This window comes from Staurois parvus, unplaced genomic scaffold, assembly GCF_062004578.1.
Source record: "Staurois parvus isolate SC_StPar_1 unplaced genomic scaffold, SC_StPar_1.0 ptg000132l, whole genome shotgun sequence".
NCBI classification, from domain to species: domain Eukaryota; kingdom Metazoa; phylum Chordata; class Amphibia; order Anura; family Ranidae; genus Staurois; species Staurois parvus.
In genome coordinates, this window is record NW_028317928.1 from 7,200,826 (window position 1) to 7,219,516 (window position 18,691).

The window sequence follows — 18,691 nt, forward strand, 5'->3', positions numbered from 1 at the left end:
TGTGTTGTTAATAAAGGGAATATTATAATATGGTTAGGATAGTACAAAAAAATACATTTGCAATAATTTTACTTTAGTGTCCTCGGTAAAGGGGGCGGCCATTTTGTCATAGTCCTAAGGTGGGGGAAGGGGAGGTGCTCAAGAGTGAGGCTGGAGAGTGTGTGCCCAGTGAGGAGGAGGTAATAATGTCTTCTTGTTATGGGAGAAGGGGGGCCCAGCACTGTCTGTGGACTGGATTGGGGGTCATGTCCTCCTGTAGAACATTAGATGGTGAGCTCTGTTGGGGACATATCCTGCAGAAAGCCGCTATCCATATCTTATAAAAATACACAGATTAAGGGATATATTTGATTGCAGCTCCTGTAGATAGGAAGCAATATGAGGTCTGGTGGTAGAAATCCTCCATATTTCATATTTACTGCCTTACTGCATGGAAATCTGAGATAAATAACCTGGTGTGGAAGGTTCTCGTTCATCCAGGTTGTGGTATATCTAGTATTGGTTGGTCACATCCAACTGAACTTGTTCTGTAATGTTGAAGACATTTTGTAGCTTCTGCAAGCCACTTCTTCAGTTCTAAAGGGTGTCAGGAAGGTCCCCCAGAATTTGTGTCCACACAGGGAGCACCGAAGTCTTACTCCAATCGCCATGGAATGTGCAGATGTTGATTTTCCAAAAACAGAACAGGAGGTGTGAACGTTGTGTATCCACCATGTTCTAGTTAGGTAATCTCATCCTTGGTGTCAAGAACTCTGCCTAGGTGCTAATCCTTTGATATATAATAATCCTTCCATTTATAGAAGAAAGATGGTGTTGAAGGCCTCCACCCATGTTCAGGGGTGGTTGTTACAGTTTGTCATAGATGACCTTCTTTACGCCTTGCGTGAACCAGGGGTTTTCTTTGTCCAAGATGTGAACCTCACTATCTTCCAAAGAATTTCCCTTCTTAAGGTCTAGTTTGAAAAACTGCTGAACCTTGACCTGTAGAATCTTCCTTCCTTTGTTGGGCTGTTTGTTTGTTGAATGGTTGGTTGGCCTCCCCAATGTACACATCTTTGCTTTCTCATTACACTACACTTCATATACCAAATTAATTTGCTTGTGTTGGGAATTCTGGATGTACAAGCTTCTGTCTCGGTTATGCTGGGCTTCGAAGGATATGGGAATGTGATGTTTTTTAGAGATCCTTCTAAGATACTCTGACACTCCATCCACATACAAGATGACTATATTCCATGCTTTCTGCTTCTCCCTTTAGTTGTAGTTAGTCACACTCTACTAGACTTCTTCTATACAAGTTATTCTGACACACTAGAAGGATAGATATATTTTAATCCTTCCATTTATAGAAGAAAGCTGGTTTTGAAGGCCTCCATCTATGTTCAGAGATGGTTGTTACAGTTTGTTGTAGATGACCTTCTTTACGCCTTGCGTGAACCAGGGGTCTTCTATGTCCAGGATGTGAACCTCACTGTCCTCCAAAGAATTTCCTTTCTTCTTTAGGTCTAGTTTGAAAACTGCTGAGCCTTGACCTGTAGAATCTGCCTTCCTTTGTTGGGCTGTTTGTTGGTTAAGTGGTTGGTTGGTCTCCCCAATGTACACGTCTTTGCTTTCTCATTACACTACACTTCATTTACCAAATTACTTTGCTTGTGTTGGGAGTCGGGACTTCTGGATGTACAAGCTTCTGTCTCAGGGTTATGCTGGGCTTGGAAGGATACGGGAATGGGATGTTTTTTAGAGATCATCCTAAATTATTTGGACACAATAGAAGGATAGATATATTTTAATCCTTCCATATATAGAAGAAAGATGGTGTTGAAGGCCTCTACCCATGTTCAGAGATGGTTGTTCCAGTTTGTCATAGATGACCTTCTTGTCTTGTGTGATCCAGATGTCTTCTTTGTTCAAGATGTGAACCTTTAAACAAAAATTTCTAATATGTCCATAAACTCCACACCCTAAACCCAAGTGCTAAACTCAAAACTATAAATCCCAGAACAAACAGTCCAATGACCAAAAAAAATTAATCGTGTAACGTCACTCAAAAAAAAAATAATAAAATAAAATCACTGCAACAAAATAAGTGTTCAAAATCCAACTTGTCAAATTCTTTGGTGCTGAGCCCCTCCACTGGCTCTTACAGGACAGAAAATACCTCAAAAAAAGAAAAAACTACATAGTGCATTACCTCAATTGATCAATCACAGAAAGGCATCATTCCTTCCCCAAAACCGTGAAAATAATTCAAAATAGTGCAAAATTAGTGAACACTGTGTAACCCTAAGTGTCTTTTGCCATGGGAATTATGCATTTTTTTTAATCTCTGATGTAAGCAGTTATAATAAAAGTAATAATCTTTTATAACAAATGGATTTACACTATATTATATTCATACATCTGTTACATGAGCACCCTGGAGTCTTGGGAATGTTTGTTTAAACCATGAAGATGTTCAGGAGGATATGGTGGATGACATCCTGAGAGGTATACTTCAGGAGTGGAGGAAAGGAGTGGAAGTATGCTGATGATTCCTAGTATATGAATAAGGCGTTTTTACTTTTTTGTTCTGGTAAGAGTATATATGCTTTTTCACTATAGAAGTATACACTGTTGTGGTCACTTGTTTTTTTGCTGTATTCACAGAGTGACGCACTACTATTCACGTTGCACAGCGTTCACTAATTTTGCACCATTTTGAATTTTTGGGGAGTTTTGGGGAAGGAATGATACTTTTCTGTGATTGATCAATTGAGGTAATGCACTGTGTAGTTTTTTTTTTCTTTTTTTGAGGTATTTTCTGTCCTTTAAGAGCCAGTGGAGGGGCTCAGCACCAAAGAATTTGACAAGCTGGATTTTGGACACTTATTTTGTTGCAGTGATTTTATTTTATTATTTTATTTTTGAGTGACGTTACACGATTAATTTGTTTTGGTCATTGGACTGTTTGTTCTGGGATTTATAGTTTTGAGTTTAGCACTTGGGTTTAGGGTGTGGAGTTTATGGACATATTAGAAATTTTTGTTTAATGATTTAGGGTGAAAGTATTTTTTTTAGTATGTGAAAAGTTATCTGGGTTAGTTTAGTGGTAGGTGGTACCGTATATATACAAGATGTGAACCTCACTGTCTTCCAAAGAATTTCCCTTCATCTTAAGGTCTAGGTTGGACAACTGCTGAGCCTTGGCATGTAGAATCTGCCCTCCTTTGTTGGGCTGCTTGTTGGTTGAGTGGTTGGTTGGCCTCCCCAATGTACACGCCTTTGCTTCCTCATTACATTACACTTCATATACCAAATTACTTTGCTTATGTTGGGTCTTCTGGATGTACAAGCTTCTCTCTCAGGGTTTTACTGGCCTTGAAAGATATGGGAATGTGATGTTTGTTAGAGATCCTTCTAAGATACTCTGAGACTCCATCCACATACAGGATGACTATATTCCATGCTTTCTGCTTCTCCCTTTAGTTGTAGTTAGTCACACTCTACTAGACTTCTTCTATACAAGTTATTCTGACACACTAGAAGGATAGTTATATTTTAATCCCTCCATTTATAGAAGAAAGCTGGTGTTGAAGGCCTCCACCCATGTTCAGAGATGGTTGTTACAGTTTGTCGTAGATAACCTTCTTTACACCTTGCGTGAACCAGGGGTCTTCTTTGTCCAAGATGTGAACCTCACTGTCCTCCAAAGAATTTCCCTTCTTCTTAAGGTCTAGTTTGAAAAACTGCTGAGCCTTGACCTTTAAAATCTTGCCTTCCTTTGTTGGGCTGTTTTTTGGTTGAGTGGTTGGTTGGCTTCCCCAATGTACACGTCTTTGCGTCCTCATTACACTACACTTCATATACCAAATTACTTTGCTTGTGTTGGGACTTCTGGATTTACAAGCTTCTGTCTCAGGGTTTTGCTGGGCTTCGAAGGATACGGGAATGTGATGTTTTTTAGAGATCCTTCTAAGATATTCTGAGACTCCGTCCACATACAGGATGGCTATATTCCATGCTTACTACTTCTCCCTTTAGTCGTAGTTAGGCACATTCTACTAAACTTCTTCTATACAGTTAAATATATTTTGCAGTTTCTCTAAGCTGGTTTTGCATACTCCAGAACTCATATTCACACAGTTAATTTAGTCATCTTAATCCAGTCACCGTTGAATGTGTCAGGGAAGATGTTAATGCCCAAGAACAGGATGGAAACGTTGTGGAACCATCCTGTTCTAGTTACACAATCCCTTCCCTGGTGTCCGGGAGGCTTCATAGGTGCCCTTCGATGTTGGGCCATTTATTTGCTGAGAGGGTTTTTTTCTCTGTACAGGTCTTTGCATTCCTTACAACACTTATTTGCATATGTCAAATTACTTTTCTTGTGTTTGGGTGTTGGGTCTTTTGGATGTGCATTCTTTTCTCTCATTGTATTGCTGGGCTTGAAGGACATGGGGATGTTATGTTTTGATGAATTTTTTTAGTTTTTCTGACGCTCCAGCTACATACAACTGTGTTACTCCATGTGTTCTGCTTCTCTCCTCACTAGTAGTTAGTCAAAACTGGACTAGTGAGTGCCAGAAACATACTCCAGAACTTGTATTCACACCGATACCTCAGTCATCTTAATCCAGGAAGTGTCCTCATCCCTTGGTGCCAGAAAGTCATCATAGGCATAAACTCTTCTATTTAGTTGTTACTCATCTGACATAAATTATCATTAATCTGCTCTGTTTTTGAGGTTTACCCTGTAAGGAACGCATTATAGGTTTTTTGAGGAGTGTACCTCCTCCTATCCGGTGGATGCTAAAGAAAACCAGTCATGGGGATTCACTGTTGAATGGTGCTCAGATTAAGACATCAGAAGGGGAATGCCTTTGAGTCCATTGAGTCCAAACTCATATGTGCACTCCATCGTGTCCTGAACATACTGCACACAGCAAATGTGTTGACTTGGCTCCTGCTGTTACCCATCAGCAAACCCCCTCTGCCTTCCCACTGTCCGGTGGGACACAGCTCTCTTGGTTTCAAAGCTCTGCACTGTATAATAGGATGATGGAGAGGGGAATGGGTTGTGCCAGAGTTCCTAGAGGTAAACAAGTTGTAGTGTTTGCAGTCTCCTGATAAATTTGTGGTCCAACCGGATGTATCAAAGGTCATTTTAGGACAGTTAGAGGTTTGTGGAGCCATCCTTTGATGCCTAGTTTTAAGAATTTCTATTTTATTGAATATTGATGTTCTGTGACAGATTTGCTTCAAAATGGAAGATAATAATAGTATGTGACCTGCTGTCTCCTTTATTTATAAGGCAAGATCTCTTCTACTGGAACCAGAGTCCATTTTCTCAGTCATGACTAATTCACAGGGAATGGACAAGAAAGTGAAGAGGATGACAGAGAAGATATTAAACCTTGCCTTGGAGATTATCCTCCTGCTTACTGGAGAGGTGAGGAGGATTCTGGGAGGTTTCATGACATCACTCTTATCTCTATTACTAAAACAGACCTGATCAGAGAGGTTAGGAGGATTCTGGGAGGTCACATGACATCACTCTTATTTCTATTAATAAAACACAGACCTGACCGGAGAGGTGAAGAGGATTCTAGGAGGTCACATGACATCACTCTTATTTCTATTAATAAAACACAGACCTGACCGGAGAGGTGAAGAGGATTCTAGGAGGTCACATGACATCACTCTTATCTCTATTAATAAAACAGACCTGATCAGAGAGGTGAGGAGGATTCTGGGAGGTCACATGACATCACTCATTTCTATTAATAAAACACAGACCTGACCAGAGAGGTGAGGAGGATTCTAAGAGGTCACATGACATCACTTTGATCTCTATTAATAAAACACAGACCTGACCGGAGAGGTGAGGAGGATTCTGGGAGGTCACATGACATCACTATTATCTTTATTAATAAAACACAGACCTGACTGCAGAGGTGAGGAGGATTCCGGGAGGTCACATGACGTCACTCTTATCTCTATTAATAAAACACAGACCTGACCGGAGAGATGAGGAGGATTCTGGTAGGTCACATGACGTCACTCTTATCTCTATTAATAAAACACAGACCTGACCGGAGGGGTGAGGAGGATTCCGGGAGGTCACATGACATCACTCTCATCTCTATACGGTTGCTTTCACACTGATCAGTTTTTTTTCAGTTAAAAAAAATCTGAAAAAAATTGCATTCCTTCAAATCCTATGGAACTCTTCACACTACATAGTTACATAGTTAGTCTGGCTGAAAAAAGACAAAAGTCCATCCAGTTCAACCACAAAAAAATGGTCAGTCGCGTTTTAAACGTCCTGCTTGCTGCATTTTTTGATGCATGTTTGTTCAGTTAAAAAAAAAAATGCACCAAAAATACACCTCCCTTTTGAAATTATTGGGTACTGCATCAAAAAATGCAACACACCTGTGGGAAGTGCTTTCTCCAGTCACATGTCCAGAGGGAAAAAACGCAACATAAATGTGGCAAAAAGGCAATGCAACGCAACAAAAACCGCATATGCTTTTTCGCCATTTTTTCTTAACAGAACAGTATGAAAGCAGCCTTAATGAAATATAGACCTATAGTAATGAAATTAAGCAATGCTTAACTGCATTCCCGCCGCCCTATAGCAGAAGTACTGCTACAGGGCGGCAGGGGTGCACAAAATCACGTGTATATATACGTGATTTTGCATTTCTAGGTAAGAGGGCGCGCATGAGCCACACACGCCTCCTACCTGCGCCGCTGTTCGCGGCCTTGGCTGTCAATCACCGGGTCCCAGCCAGTGATTACTCGCCGGCACCCGGTGATCGGGGGGAGAGAACTGTATGTAAACAATTCAACAACAGTTCTCTCCCAGCACACTGCTTTGTGTGCAGAGCCATGCAAAGCAGTGTGCTTACAGTTGAAAGCACAGACACAGCACACAGTAAATGAGCACACAGTTAACCCTTTGATCGCCCCAGATGTTAACCCCTTCCTGCCCAGTGTCATTAGTGCAGTGTGAGTGCTTTTTTATTAGCACTGATCACTGTATTGGTGTCACTGGGGATGTCAGTGACACCAAGTCAGTTCCCCCCCAGTGTCAGAATGCCTGCCGCAGTCCTGCTATAAGTCGCTGATCGCCGCCATTACTAGTAAAACCAAAATTCCAGTATCTATACAGGCATTTGTAAACACTATAACTTTCACGTAAACCAATTAATTTACATGTATTGGGATTTTTTTTAGCAAAGACACGGAGCAGAATACATTTTGGCTTAAATTTATGACAAAATTTGATTTTTAAAATTTTTTTTATTAGACATGCTTAATAGCAAAAAGTAAAAAATATTGGGTTTTTGTCAAATTGTCGATTTTTTTTTATAGCGCAAAAAATAAAAAACCGCACAGGTGATCAAAAATGGCCTGGTCAGGAAAGGGGGGGGGGGAATTCTCTGGAGGGTGAGGGTTTAATCTAGGTTGGATGGTGGCATAATCCATATCCCAGTGATGTCGCATGACTTCTGTTTTCTCTCTATTAATTGTAATCATTTAAGTCGGCACTGGAATGATTATGTCTGTATAGTGACAATAATTTCCACAGGATTACAAGTTGGTGAAGAAGACATCTGGTGATCATGTGACACCTAACAGCCATCCTCGGAAGTCAAAAGGAATGGTCTGTAGTCAAAGCCTCATCATGGAGCCTCCATCTCCCTCCCTGACACCAGAGAGAAATGACAAGAAGATCCTAGAAGTCACCCAGAAGATCATTGAGCTGCTGACAGGAGAGGTGAGCGGTCCCAGGAATTCTGGGACATTCTCCAATAACAGACAAGGGATGTGTCTGGATGGTGACTGTATCATTGTGTGTGTCAGGTTCCTATAAGGTGTCAGGATGTCACTGTCTATTTCTCCATGGAGGAGTGGGAGTATCTAGAAGGACACAAGGATCTCTACAAGGACGTCATGATGGAGGACCATCCACCCCGCACATCACCGGGTAAGAGGAGACTTTCATTTCTTGTATTGAGGATCCACCTAGATACACACATCCTCTGATATAAAGTCATAGGAACAATAGAGGAGTGGGAGTATATAGAAGGACACAAGGATCTGTAGAAGGACGTCATGATGGAGAACCGGCCGCCCCTCACATCACCGGGTAAGAGGAGACTTTCATTTCTTGTATTGAGGATTCACCTAGATACACACATCCTCTGATATAAAGACATAGGAACAATAGAGGAGTGGGAGTATATAGAAGGACACAAGGATCTGTAGAAGGACGTCATGATGGAGAACCGGCCGCCCCAAACATCACCGGGTAAGAGGAGATTTTAATTTCTTGTATTGAGGATCCACCTAGATACACACATCCTCTGATATAAAGACATAGGAACAATAGAGGAGTGGGAGTATATAGAAGGACACAAGGATCTGTAGATGGACGTCATGATGGAGAATCGGCCACCCCTCATATCACCGGGTAAGAGGAGACTTTCTAAGGAGAGTTTGATCATCCATCTAAATACACACATGCTATGATATAAAGACATAGAGACAAGGGGGGTTGATTTACTAAAGGCAACTGCAGTTGCTCCTGAGCTTAGTAGATAAAATAAAGCTTCACTTTGCAAAGAATACCCAAATACCTACAAGGAAAATAAACAAAACGGCTTTTTTGGTTGCGTGTAATTGCGCAAACTAGAGCAACAGCACTTGGAGTGCACAAACTATTTGCCTTTAGTATATCAACCCCAATGTATTCAGTCAGTGTGTGCGTGTTTCCTACAGATGCACCCAGTAATGGGAACCCACCAGAGAGATGTCCCCGTCCTCTGTTTTCCCGGGTCTCCACACAGGAACATCAGGAGATCCCTCAGGAACATCAGGAGATCCCTCAGGAACATCAGGAGATCCCACTGGATCAGGTGAATGACTTATTAAAGTGATACTAAACACACACTGTGTAATTTACATTGTTCCTTTTATTTCTGTATGTGGATGATGACACTAATTATTTTAACCCCTTGCCCTCCAGAGGATTCCCCCCCCCTTCATGACCAGGCTATTTTTTGCATTACGGCGCTGCATTACGTTAACTTACAACTGCGCAATCATGCAACGCTGCACCCAAATGAAATTTACATCCTTTTTTCCCACAAATTGAACTTTCGGTGGTATTTGATCGCCTGTGCGTTTTTAATTTTTTTGCGCTATAAAAAAAAGGCTGACAATTTTGAGAAAAAAACAATATTTGTGACTTTTTGCTATTAAACATGTCCAGTAAAAAAATGTAAAAAATTAAATTTCATTATAAGTTTACGCCAAAATGTATTCTGCGACATGTTTTTGCTAAAAAAAATCCCAATACGTATAAATGAATTGGTTTACATGAAAGTTATAGCGTTTACAAATGGCGGTATAGATACTGGGATGTTTTTTTTTTCTACTAGTAATGGCGGGGATCAGCGACTTATAGCGGGACTGCGGCGGCAGTTCTGACACTAGGGGGGGGGACTGACTTGGTGTCACTGACATCCCCAGTGACACCAATACAGTGATCAGTGCTAAAAAAAAAAGCACTGACACTATATTAATGGCACCGGGCAGGAAGTGGTTATATGAGGGGCGAACATAGAGTTACCTGTGTGCTGGAAGTGTTTTCCTAGGGGGCGGTGTCTGTGTGCTTCACTGTAAGCACACTGCCCTGGATGGCTGTGCACGGCCATCCAGAGCAGTGTGCCTGAGCCAACAGGGAGGAAGACTGTTGGGAAACAAAACAGTCTTCCTCCCCGTTGGAGATGGTCGGTAATCACCGGGTTCTGGCGGGTAATTACTGGCCCGGTGATTGAGAGCCATGGCCATGGATGGCGGCGCGGGCAGGGCGTGCGCCCCCTTCCCGGAAAGCGGTTAATTAAAAATAAAACATATAAGTACCTTTTTCCTAATCATTACACAGCTGTCACATGACCCAGCACTTTCCCAGCCTGTCTGCAGAGAAACAGTGGCAGGAGGAACTTTTTGTCCTCTTCTGCTGGTCACATGTTCAAAATAAAAAAAAAACAGCCTTTGGGATACAGAGTAAAAATAAATAATTCATATAAACAAACTGTTTTAAATTGTCATAGAAATATATATTTGAAATCATATATTTATTTGTTTTTGGCAATAACATGGCGTGGGTGGATTTCTGCCATTCACTGGTTGTGTCAGGTTGTGTCACGCCCCTCTAGTCTGTGTCTTAGAATAAGAGGGAGGTGAAGCCTCCATCAATCTACATGCAATATCCCACCCCCATTGTGTTTAGTGGGCATGGAGGTGGAGGGAAGGAGTGGGCTGTCATTTACCACTGTGTATACGCCCACATGTGTGACTTTATAGTTACATGGGCTGCTCAGATGTGATAGGGAGGAAATGCTCAGCAGAGAAACTCACTGAAAAATGAGCATGTGCAGAGCTGCCAACACTGCTCTGCAAAATCCCCAGTTGCATTGGAGACATGGACAAAAGGGGGAGACAGAGAGCAGCAGGATCAACCAGGTATTTGCAGAATACAGAAAACGAATCTCATAGTAACGGAGTGAGTATAAACAGCAATACAGCATTTATCGATCGTTTTTTATGAGGTGGGTTTAGCGACACTTTAAGAAATTAAATTATTTGTACAGGGTTGATAAACCGAAAGGTACATTGTATTCTGCTATTCAGGATGAAAATCTTATTACTATTAAAACTGAAGTGGAGGAGGAAGTAGAAGATCCATATATGATGAGTGATGAGCCGTATGTGAGTGGTGATGAGCCTTGCAAAGAAGAGGAAATTCCTCTAGAGATCAGCACAGGTGAGTAATAAAGTAAGATACACTAATAACTTCCCACATACTATGTGCAAAGAAATTGTTAAAACACTTAAAATCATAGCATCTAATTAGTTTTTTTTTTAATTATTGTATTTGGTTTTTTTCTTTAAAATTAGAAAGAAAGTGCCCTGTGGGGTCTGCAGAGTCATTAGTTCTTAGTATATACATTGAGATGAATGTTGTCATCTTAGGATGTGTGGGACTAGAAAGACCAGTAGGAGATAATAGATGAAAAAAAAAAGCCTACAAACGTAAAATGAGTGCATCCACCGCATTTATGGAATGGTGGCTGCAATATATTATACGAGGGGGGTTCAAATCAAACCCGGACTTTTGAGTTTATATAATAAAAGAACAAATTTCAAGGAGTGGAAACTGCATTTATTTTTTGGCCTACTCCCCTGCTACATTTATACACTTATCCCAGCGTTTAACCAATGCCTGGAAAGCTTCGGCATAGAAAGATTTGTCAGTACGCCTGAACCATCCTAGGATAGCCGGGTTCACTTCATCATCGAGTTCACCGTTACCACAGAAAGATTCGTCTCTTGTGAAATTTTACGACAGGTTATGCGTCAATTATCCAGGAGCAAGGGAACAATGGCACATATTTGGTGGGATTCTCCTAAAATACAGGAGTACTGGAGGTTGATAATTCAATATTTATATTGGAGAGGATGTGGGAGCAAAGGAACAATGGCACACATTGGGAGCCCCCAAAAATAAAAGATTGGATAAATAGATTATATATATAAGATGGAAGAATTATACCATATAGATGAGGATAACATTGAAGAACTTAAAAAATCCTGGGAAGGATGGCTTCATTTTAAAAAATCAAAAACATACTTAGAAGTGGTTGGAGTGTAATGAAATAAGTAATTAACCCTCCTGGCGGTAATCCCGAGTGTGGCTCGGGGTTAATTTTCAGTTCCAAAAGCAGTAACACCTGAGCCACACTCAGGATTACAGTGTAGTGTAATTTACCTTGTCCTGCGATCCCCCGATGTCCTCCCGCTGTGTCCTCCAGCTGATGCCAGCATCTGCCTTCCGGGTTCCCTTTCCTGCGAACTCCGCGACGCAGGGGGGGTCGGAACCGGCGGGAGATTAAAAAAGGTAAAAACGTGACATACACACAATACATTGTAATCTGTTAAGATTACATTACTGTATCAAACCATTTCCCATCAGTTTTGTACCAAGTGCTTTGTCCTGTGCCCTGCCTGTACTGTTGCCGTTCTTTCTGCCTGGAAACTTGAGAACATCCATGGCATCGAAAAAGCGTCCCTTTAGGTCAAAAGCGGTTTTAGACCAGCTAGAGAACAGCGATAGTAAATTAGAACCACTTGCAGAATTGAGCGATAGTGATTCGTGGGGAGATTCGTCATCGGACACTGAAATTTCCATGCAAAACAATGTACCGCTTTGACATTCAAAAATATTGACATAATCAGATGGAGGTTAAACGGCAAAGGAAGAGATTATGGGAAAGATGAGAGAGAAGGAAAAGGATAAGAGGGGGGAAAAGTCAGGTAGAATAACATCAGAATGATAAGAAGTAAATGAATGGGTTAAGAAGACCAGAGGAGGCGGACGGGCGGGGGGGCTAAAGAGGAGGGATGGGGAATGATAAGTAAAAATGGCGTTTTATGATGTTTGATATAATGTGGATTTTTGTATTATAAAGCTAATAAGGATATACCGTATTTTTCACTCCATAAGACGCACCTAGGTTTTAGAAGAGGAAAACAAGAAAAAAATATTCTGAACCAATGTACTGGAGAGATAATACAAGAAATGACCAGAGACTGCGGACATAGTTCAGGAGATGACCAGAGACTGCGGACATAGTACAGGAGATGACCAGAGACTGCGAACATAGTACAGTAGATGACCTGAGACTGCGGACATAGTACAGGAGATGACCAGAGACTGCGGACACAGTACAGTAGATGACCTGAGACTGCGGACACAGCACAGGAGATGACCTGAGACTGCGGACACAGCACAGGAGATGACCAGAGACTGCGGACACAGTACAGGAGATGACCAGAGACTGCGGATACAGTACAGGAGATGACCAGAGACTGCGGAAACAGTACAGGAGATGACCAGAGACTGCGGACACAGTACAGGAGATGACAAAAGACTGTGGACATAGTACAGGAGATGACCAGAGACTGCGGACATAGTACAGGAGATGACCAGAGACTGCGGACATAGTACAGGAGATGACCAGAGACTGCGGACATAGTACTGAAGATGACTAGAGACTGCGGACATAGTACAGGAGATGACCAGAGACTGCGGACACAGTACAGGAGATGACCAGAGACTGCGGATATACTACGGGAGATGACCAGAGACTGCGGACATACTACAGGAGATGACCAGAGACTGCGGAAATAGTATAGGGGATGACCAGAGACTGCGGACATAGTATAGGGGATGACCAGAGACTGCGAACATAGTACAGGAGATGACCAGAGACTGCGGACATACTACAGGAGATGACCAGAGACTGCGGACATAGCATAGGAGATGACCAGAGACTGCGGACATAGTACAGGAGATGACCAGAGACTGCAGACATAGTACAGGAGATGACCAGAGACTGCGGACATAGTACAGGGGATGACCAGAGACTGCGGACATAGTACAGGAGTTTACCAGAGACTGCAGACATAGTACAGGAGATGACCAGAGACTGCGGACATACTACAGGAGATGACCAGAGACTGCGACCTTTGGGGAGCGGAAGGCAGGGGAGCGAGTACCCGAATTTACAGGTACCCGCTCCCACTTCTGTGGAGTTGTCCTCCTCCCCGTCTTCTGGGACACGTGACAGGTCCCAGAAGACTGCCAGACCATTCACAAAGTGCAGCGCTTCTCGCGCATGCGCAGTGGGCACCCGGCTGTGAAGCCGCAAGCTGTCACAGCCGGGTGCCCACGCTATAGATGACGGTGCGGACACTGCTGGATCAAGGAACAGGTAGGACCGAGGAGCAGGTTCTGCTGCACAGAAGAGCCAAGCGGCTGGCCCGGTATTCTAACATGGTGGCGGGAATACCGGCCGGCCACTCCATATTCACTTCATAACATGCACAGACATTTTCCCCATTTTTTGGGGGGAAAAAGTGCGTCTTATGGAGCGAAAAATACGGTAATTAAAAAAAAAAAAAGAACTGTCCTGCCTCCCACTGTCAGCTCTGTGAGGATGACCGCGAGACAGCTGGGAGAAGAACAGGCTTCTAAATGGCAGGGCTGCATGAGTCCAGATGGGACAGTGGCTCGGTCCGCATCTGGACCCTGGTCCTCCATATAGTGATGCCTGCTATAGACTGAAATGGGAGATGGGGAACTAAAGATCCTTCTGCTTTCAGTATTTTACAATTATGGCAAACGATCCCTTGTTTCCCCATAATGTCTGATTTCTTCCAGGTTTGCAGCACAACAGGAATGATCCTAGGAGACTTCCTTTTATTTACCGAGAAGGTGAAGTAGAAGATAACATCACCGTCGATTTTTCAGAAGAAGACCCCAGTACCCTCTACCTTTACTGTGCAGATCTCTCATCGGATTCTTTTACACCTGGGGAGGGGTTTCCTGACCCCACATCTCCAATGACTTCTTATAACATAGGACCTCCAGTGACATTCCCATATTTTAAAAATGAAGAGGATGCCCAAAGAGCAGAACTCCTCTTACTTCAGAGATCTTACATGAGGGAACAGACGTTCTCCTGCTTGGAAGGCGGAGAGGGGTTTACTCCAATGGCCTCTCTTATCGAGAATGAGAGCCTCCACACGGGGTCCAAGACATATTCGTGTTTAGAATGCGGGAAAGCTTTTTCTCGGAAGGCCAACCTCATCACGCACAAAAAATCTCACACAGGAGAGAAGCCGTTCTCTTGCTTGGAGTGCGGAGAACAGTTTACTCGGAAGTCTTCTCTAATGTCGCATGAGAGCCTTCACACGGGGCTGAAGCAATATTCATGTGCAGAATGTGGGAAATGTTTCTCCCGAAAGGCCAATCTCATCACACACGAAAAATCTCACACGGGCGAGAAGCCATTTTCATGCACCGAATGCGGGGAACAGTTTACTCGGAAGTCGTCTCTCATGATGCACGAAGGCCTTCACACAGGTACAAGGCCATATGTATGTCCGGATTGTGGCAAATGTTTCTCCCGGAAGGCCAATCTCATCATGCACAGAAAAATCCATACGGGAGAAAAGCCGTTTTCTTGCTTGGAATGCGGAGAACGGTTTACTCGGAAGTCATCTCTCAACAGACATCAGATCGTTCACACGGGGATTAGACCCTTTTCTTGCTCGGAATGTGGGGAGACTTTTAACCGAAGCTCATCTCTCATTAGGCATAGAAAAATTCACTCGGTGAAGTTGTACTCGTGTCTCGAATGTGGCAAATGCTTTAAACTCAGGTCTCACCTTGTGTACCATAAGCAAAGCTATGCTTCCAAACCTTATTCCTGTTCTGAGCTGAGCCAAGGTGTCACAGGAACAGTGATCTCGTTTTAGGTGGCTTGCATAAGGATGGAGGAAAATTTCCGTGTCCTGAATTTGTAAAGTTTAGAATTAGTAATACAGCACAGTACAGCCTTCTGAAAACAAAGTATATCCACACGTCTCACGTCCATTACAGATCCCAAACACAAAGGGTTTAGGATAGTGAACGAAGTCGTGCAAATCGTTCCTTGCTGCCACCTAGCCAGCTTTATGTCAAATACCTTTATTTCTTCAATAAACTTTATTCCACGCTAAACCGTGCAACACTCCTCCACCAACGCATTTCACCACGGGAGGGGCTTTATCATGGGTGAAATGCGTTGGATGGCGTTACTTGTAATGCACTGTTATCTGTACAGTAAAGCTTATTGAAAAAAAGATGCAGCTCCTTTTTAGTTTTGGTTTGTGTGTCTTGGATTAGGCTGGGTACTGTGTAGCCTTGGTAGTGGAGCTTCAAGTTTGCTTGGTACCTCTGACTACTGTGTACATCCAGAATCACTGGCTTACTCCATGGCCCATTATTATACAGGTTTACCTCGGTTTACGAATTTAATGCGTTCGTATAGCGAAAAAGACGTAGACTGAAACGCGGTTTCCCATAGGAATGCATTGAAAACCAATTAATCTGTTCTGGAGGTCATAAAAAAGTAAAAAAAAGTCTTATCTGTTCAAAACTCTTTATAAAGTGCACTTTAAAGGCATAAATATTGTACAGGGACATGATTAAAAATGAATCCGTAAATGCATTGAAAACCAATTAATCCATTCCGGAGGTCAGAAAAAAATAAAAAAGAAGTCTTTTATCTGTTCAAAACACTTTATAAAGTGCACTTTAAAGGCATAAATACTGTACAGGGACATGATCACAAAAAATTTGAAAATGCATTGAAAACCAATTAATCCGTTCCGGAGGTCAGAAAACATAAAAAGAAGTCTTTTATCTGTTCAAAACTCTTTATAAAGTGCACTTTAAAGGCATAAATACTGTACAGGGACATGATTAAAAAAAATTTGTAAATGCATTGAAAACTAATTAATCCGTTCCGGCGTTCAGAAAAAAGTAAAAAAAAGTCTTTTATCTGTTCAAAACGCTTTATAAAGTGCACTTTAAAGGCATATATACTGTACGGGGACATGATCTCAAAAAGTTTGAAAATGCATTGAAAACCAATTAATCCGTTCTGGAGGACAGAAAAAATTAAAAAAAAGTCTTATCTGTTCAAAACTCTTTATAAAGTGCACTTTAAAGGCATAAATACTGTACAAGGACATGATAAAAAAAAATAATTCGCAAATGCATTGAAAACCAATTAATCCATTCCGGAGGTCAGAAAAAAGTAAAAAAAAGTATTTTATTTGTTTAAAACTCTTTATAAAGTGCACTTTAAAGGCATAAATACTGTACAGGGACATGATTAAAAATGAATTTGTAAATGCATTGAAAAGCAATTAAACCATTCTCAATATTGCGAAACCGAGCCATTATTTTCAATGGATTTTCATTCGTAAACCGAAAATTACTTTAACTGAGGCGTTTGTAAACCGAGGTACGCCTGTATAACCATTTATTCCAAACTGCATAGAGATGTTATAGGCTTGTTGGACATCATCAGTGCATGGAAACAGTGGCTTCTATGGAGTGGTTGTCACAACTTGAGAATCTGCTCCCAGTGGGGATGTATTGGCTGACCAGGGCTGGTTGAGACAGCAGAGTACATAGTGGTGAAAGCCACAAAGGTATCACAGAATGGCATGCCTGCCTGCTTAGCAATAGTAAGAGCCCTGAAAACTGCTGAGGCTCTGAATTTAAGGTACTGCCTGGTCTTCACCAGAGCTCCTAGAGGTGGCAATGTAATGCTGCAGACGATACCCGGGTTGTGGTCCACCAACTAACCCGAGCAGGTCACAATTATGCTGGTGAAACTCCCTTGCAGCGCTGGAGCACAGGACTCACAAGGCAGCAGAAAACACAGGAAATTGCAGTTCAACATTTCTAAATGTAAAATAATACACCTAGGTAAAAATAATGCCTTGAGAGAGTACAATGTTGGGGGTACAGTGTTGGCCATCACCTCAGAGGAAAGGGACCTGGGGATATTGATTTCAGATGATTGCAAAATGAGCAAACTGTGTGGCTAGGTAGTGGGGAAAGCGAATAGAATTCTAGGATGCATCACTAGAGGGGTCACCAGCAGGAGGACGGAGGTCCCGATTCCTCTATATAGATCTTTATCACTAGAGGGGTCACCGGTAGGAGGAAGGAGGTCCTGATTCCCCTACATAGATCTTTATATCACTAGAGGGGTCATCAGCAGGAGGAAGGAGGTCCTGATTCCCCTACATAGATCTTTATATCACTAGAGGGATCACCAGCAGGAGAAAGGAGGTCCTGATTCCCCTACATAGATCTTTATATCACTAGAGGGGTCACCGGCAGGAGGAAGGGGGTCCCGATTCCCCTACAGAGATCTTTATATCACTAGAGGGGTCACTGGCAGGAGGAAGGAGGTCCCGATTCCCCTACATCGATCTTTATATCACTAGAGGGATCACCAGCAGGAGAAAGGAGGTCCCGATTCCCCTACATAGATCTTTATATCACTAGCGGGGTCACCGGTAGGAGGAAGGAGGTCCCGATTCCTCTATATAGATCTTTATATCACTAGAGGGGTCACCGGCGGGAGGAAGTAGGTCCTGATTCCTCTATATAGATCTTTATGTCACTAGAGGGGTCACCAGCAGGAGGAAGGAGGTCCCGCTTCCCCTACAGAGATCTTTATATCACTAGAGGGGTCTCCGGCAGGAGAAAAGAGGTCCCGATTCCCCTACATATATCACTAGAGGGGTCACCGGCAGGAGGAAGGAGGTTCTGATTCCTCTATATAGATCTTTATATCACTAGAGGGGTCACCAGCAGGAGGAAGGAGTACCTGATTCACCTATATAGATCTTTAGTTAGACCGAATTAAGAATACTGTGTCCAGTTCTGCAGACCTCACTTACAAAAAAATATTGATAAGGTAGAACAAGTCCAGAGACGGGTAACAAAAATGGTGGAAGGCCTGGGGGGGGATAAAACATATCAAGAGCGACTTCAGGGACTAAGCATGTCCAGTCTGGAGGAAAGAAGGAAAAGGGCAGACATGATTGAAACCTTTAAACACACCAAGGGGGTGAATAAGGTTCAGGAGGGCAGGATTTTCAATAAAAAACCAAAGTCAAGAACATAGTGGGCATGACCTTGAGCTAACTGGAGGAAAGTTCAAACCTAATCTCAGAAAGTACTATGTTACTAAAAGGGTAGTTGATGCTTGGAATAAACTTC

The 18,691-nt window shown here is 42.4% G+C and overlaps 1 protein-coding gene across 1 annotated transcript; it reads left to right on the forward strand.

The window, feature by feature from the left end:
* Positions 1-135: 135 nt before the first annotated feature.
* Positions 136-18,437, forward strand: LOC149466263 (uncharacterized). Its single transcript, XM_089672926.1, has 7 exons — positions 136-179; positions 5,291-5,428; positions 7,577-7,765; positions 7,852-7,975; positions 8,770-8,906; positions 10,687-10,819; positions 14,279-18,437. The coding sequence occupies exons 2-7, from the start codon at positions 5,333-5,335 to the stop codon at positions 15,376-15,378; spliced, it is 1,779 nt and encodes a 592-aa protein (XP_089529052.1). The 5' UTR covers positions 136-179; positions 5,291-5,332; the 3' UTR covers positions 15,379-18,437.
* Positions 18,438-18,691: the final 254 nt, after the last annotated feature.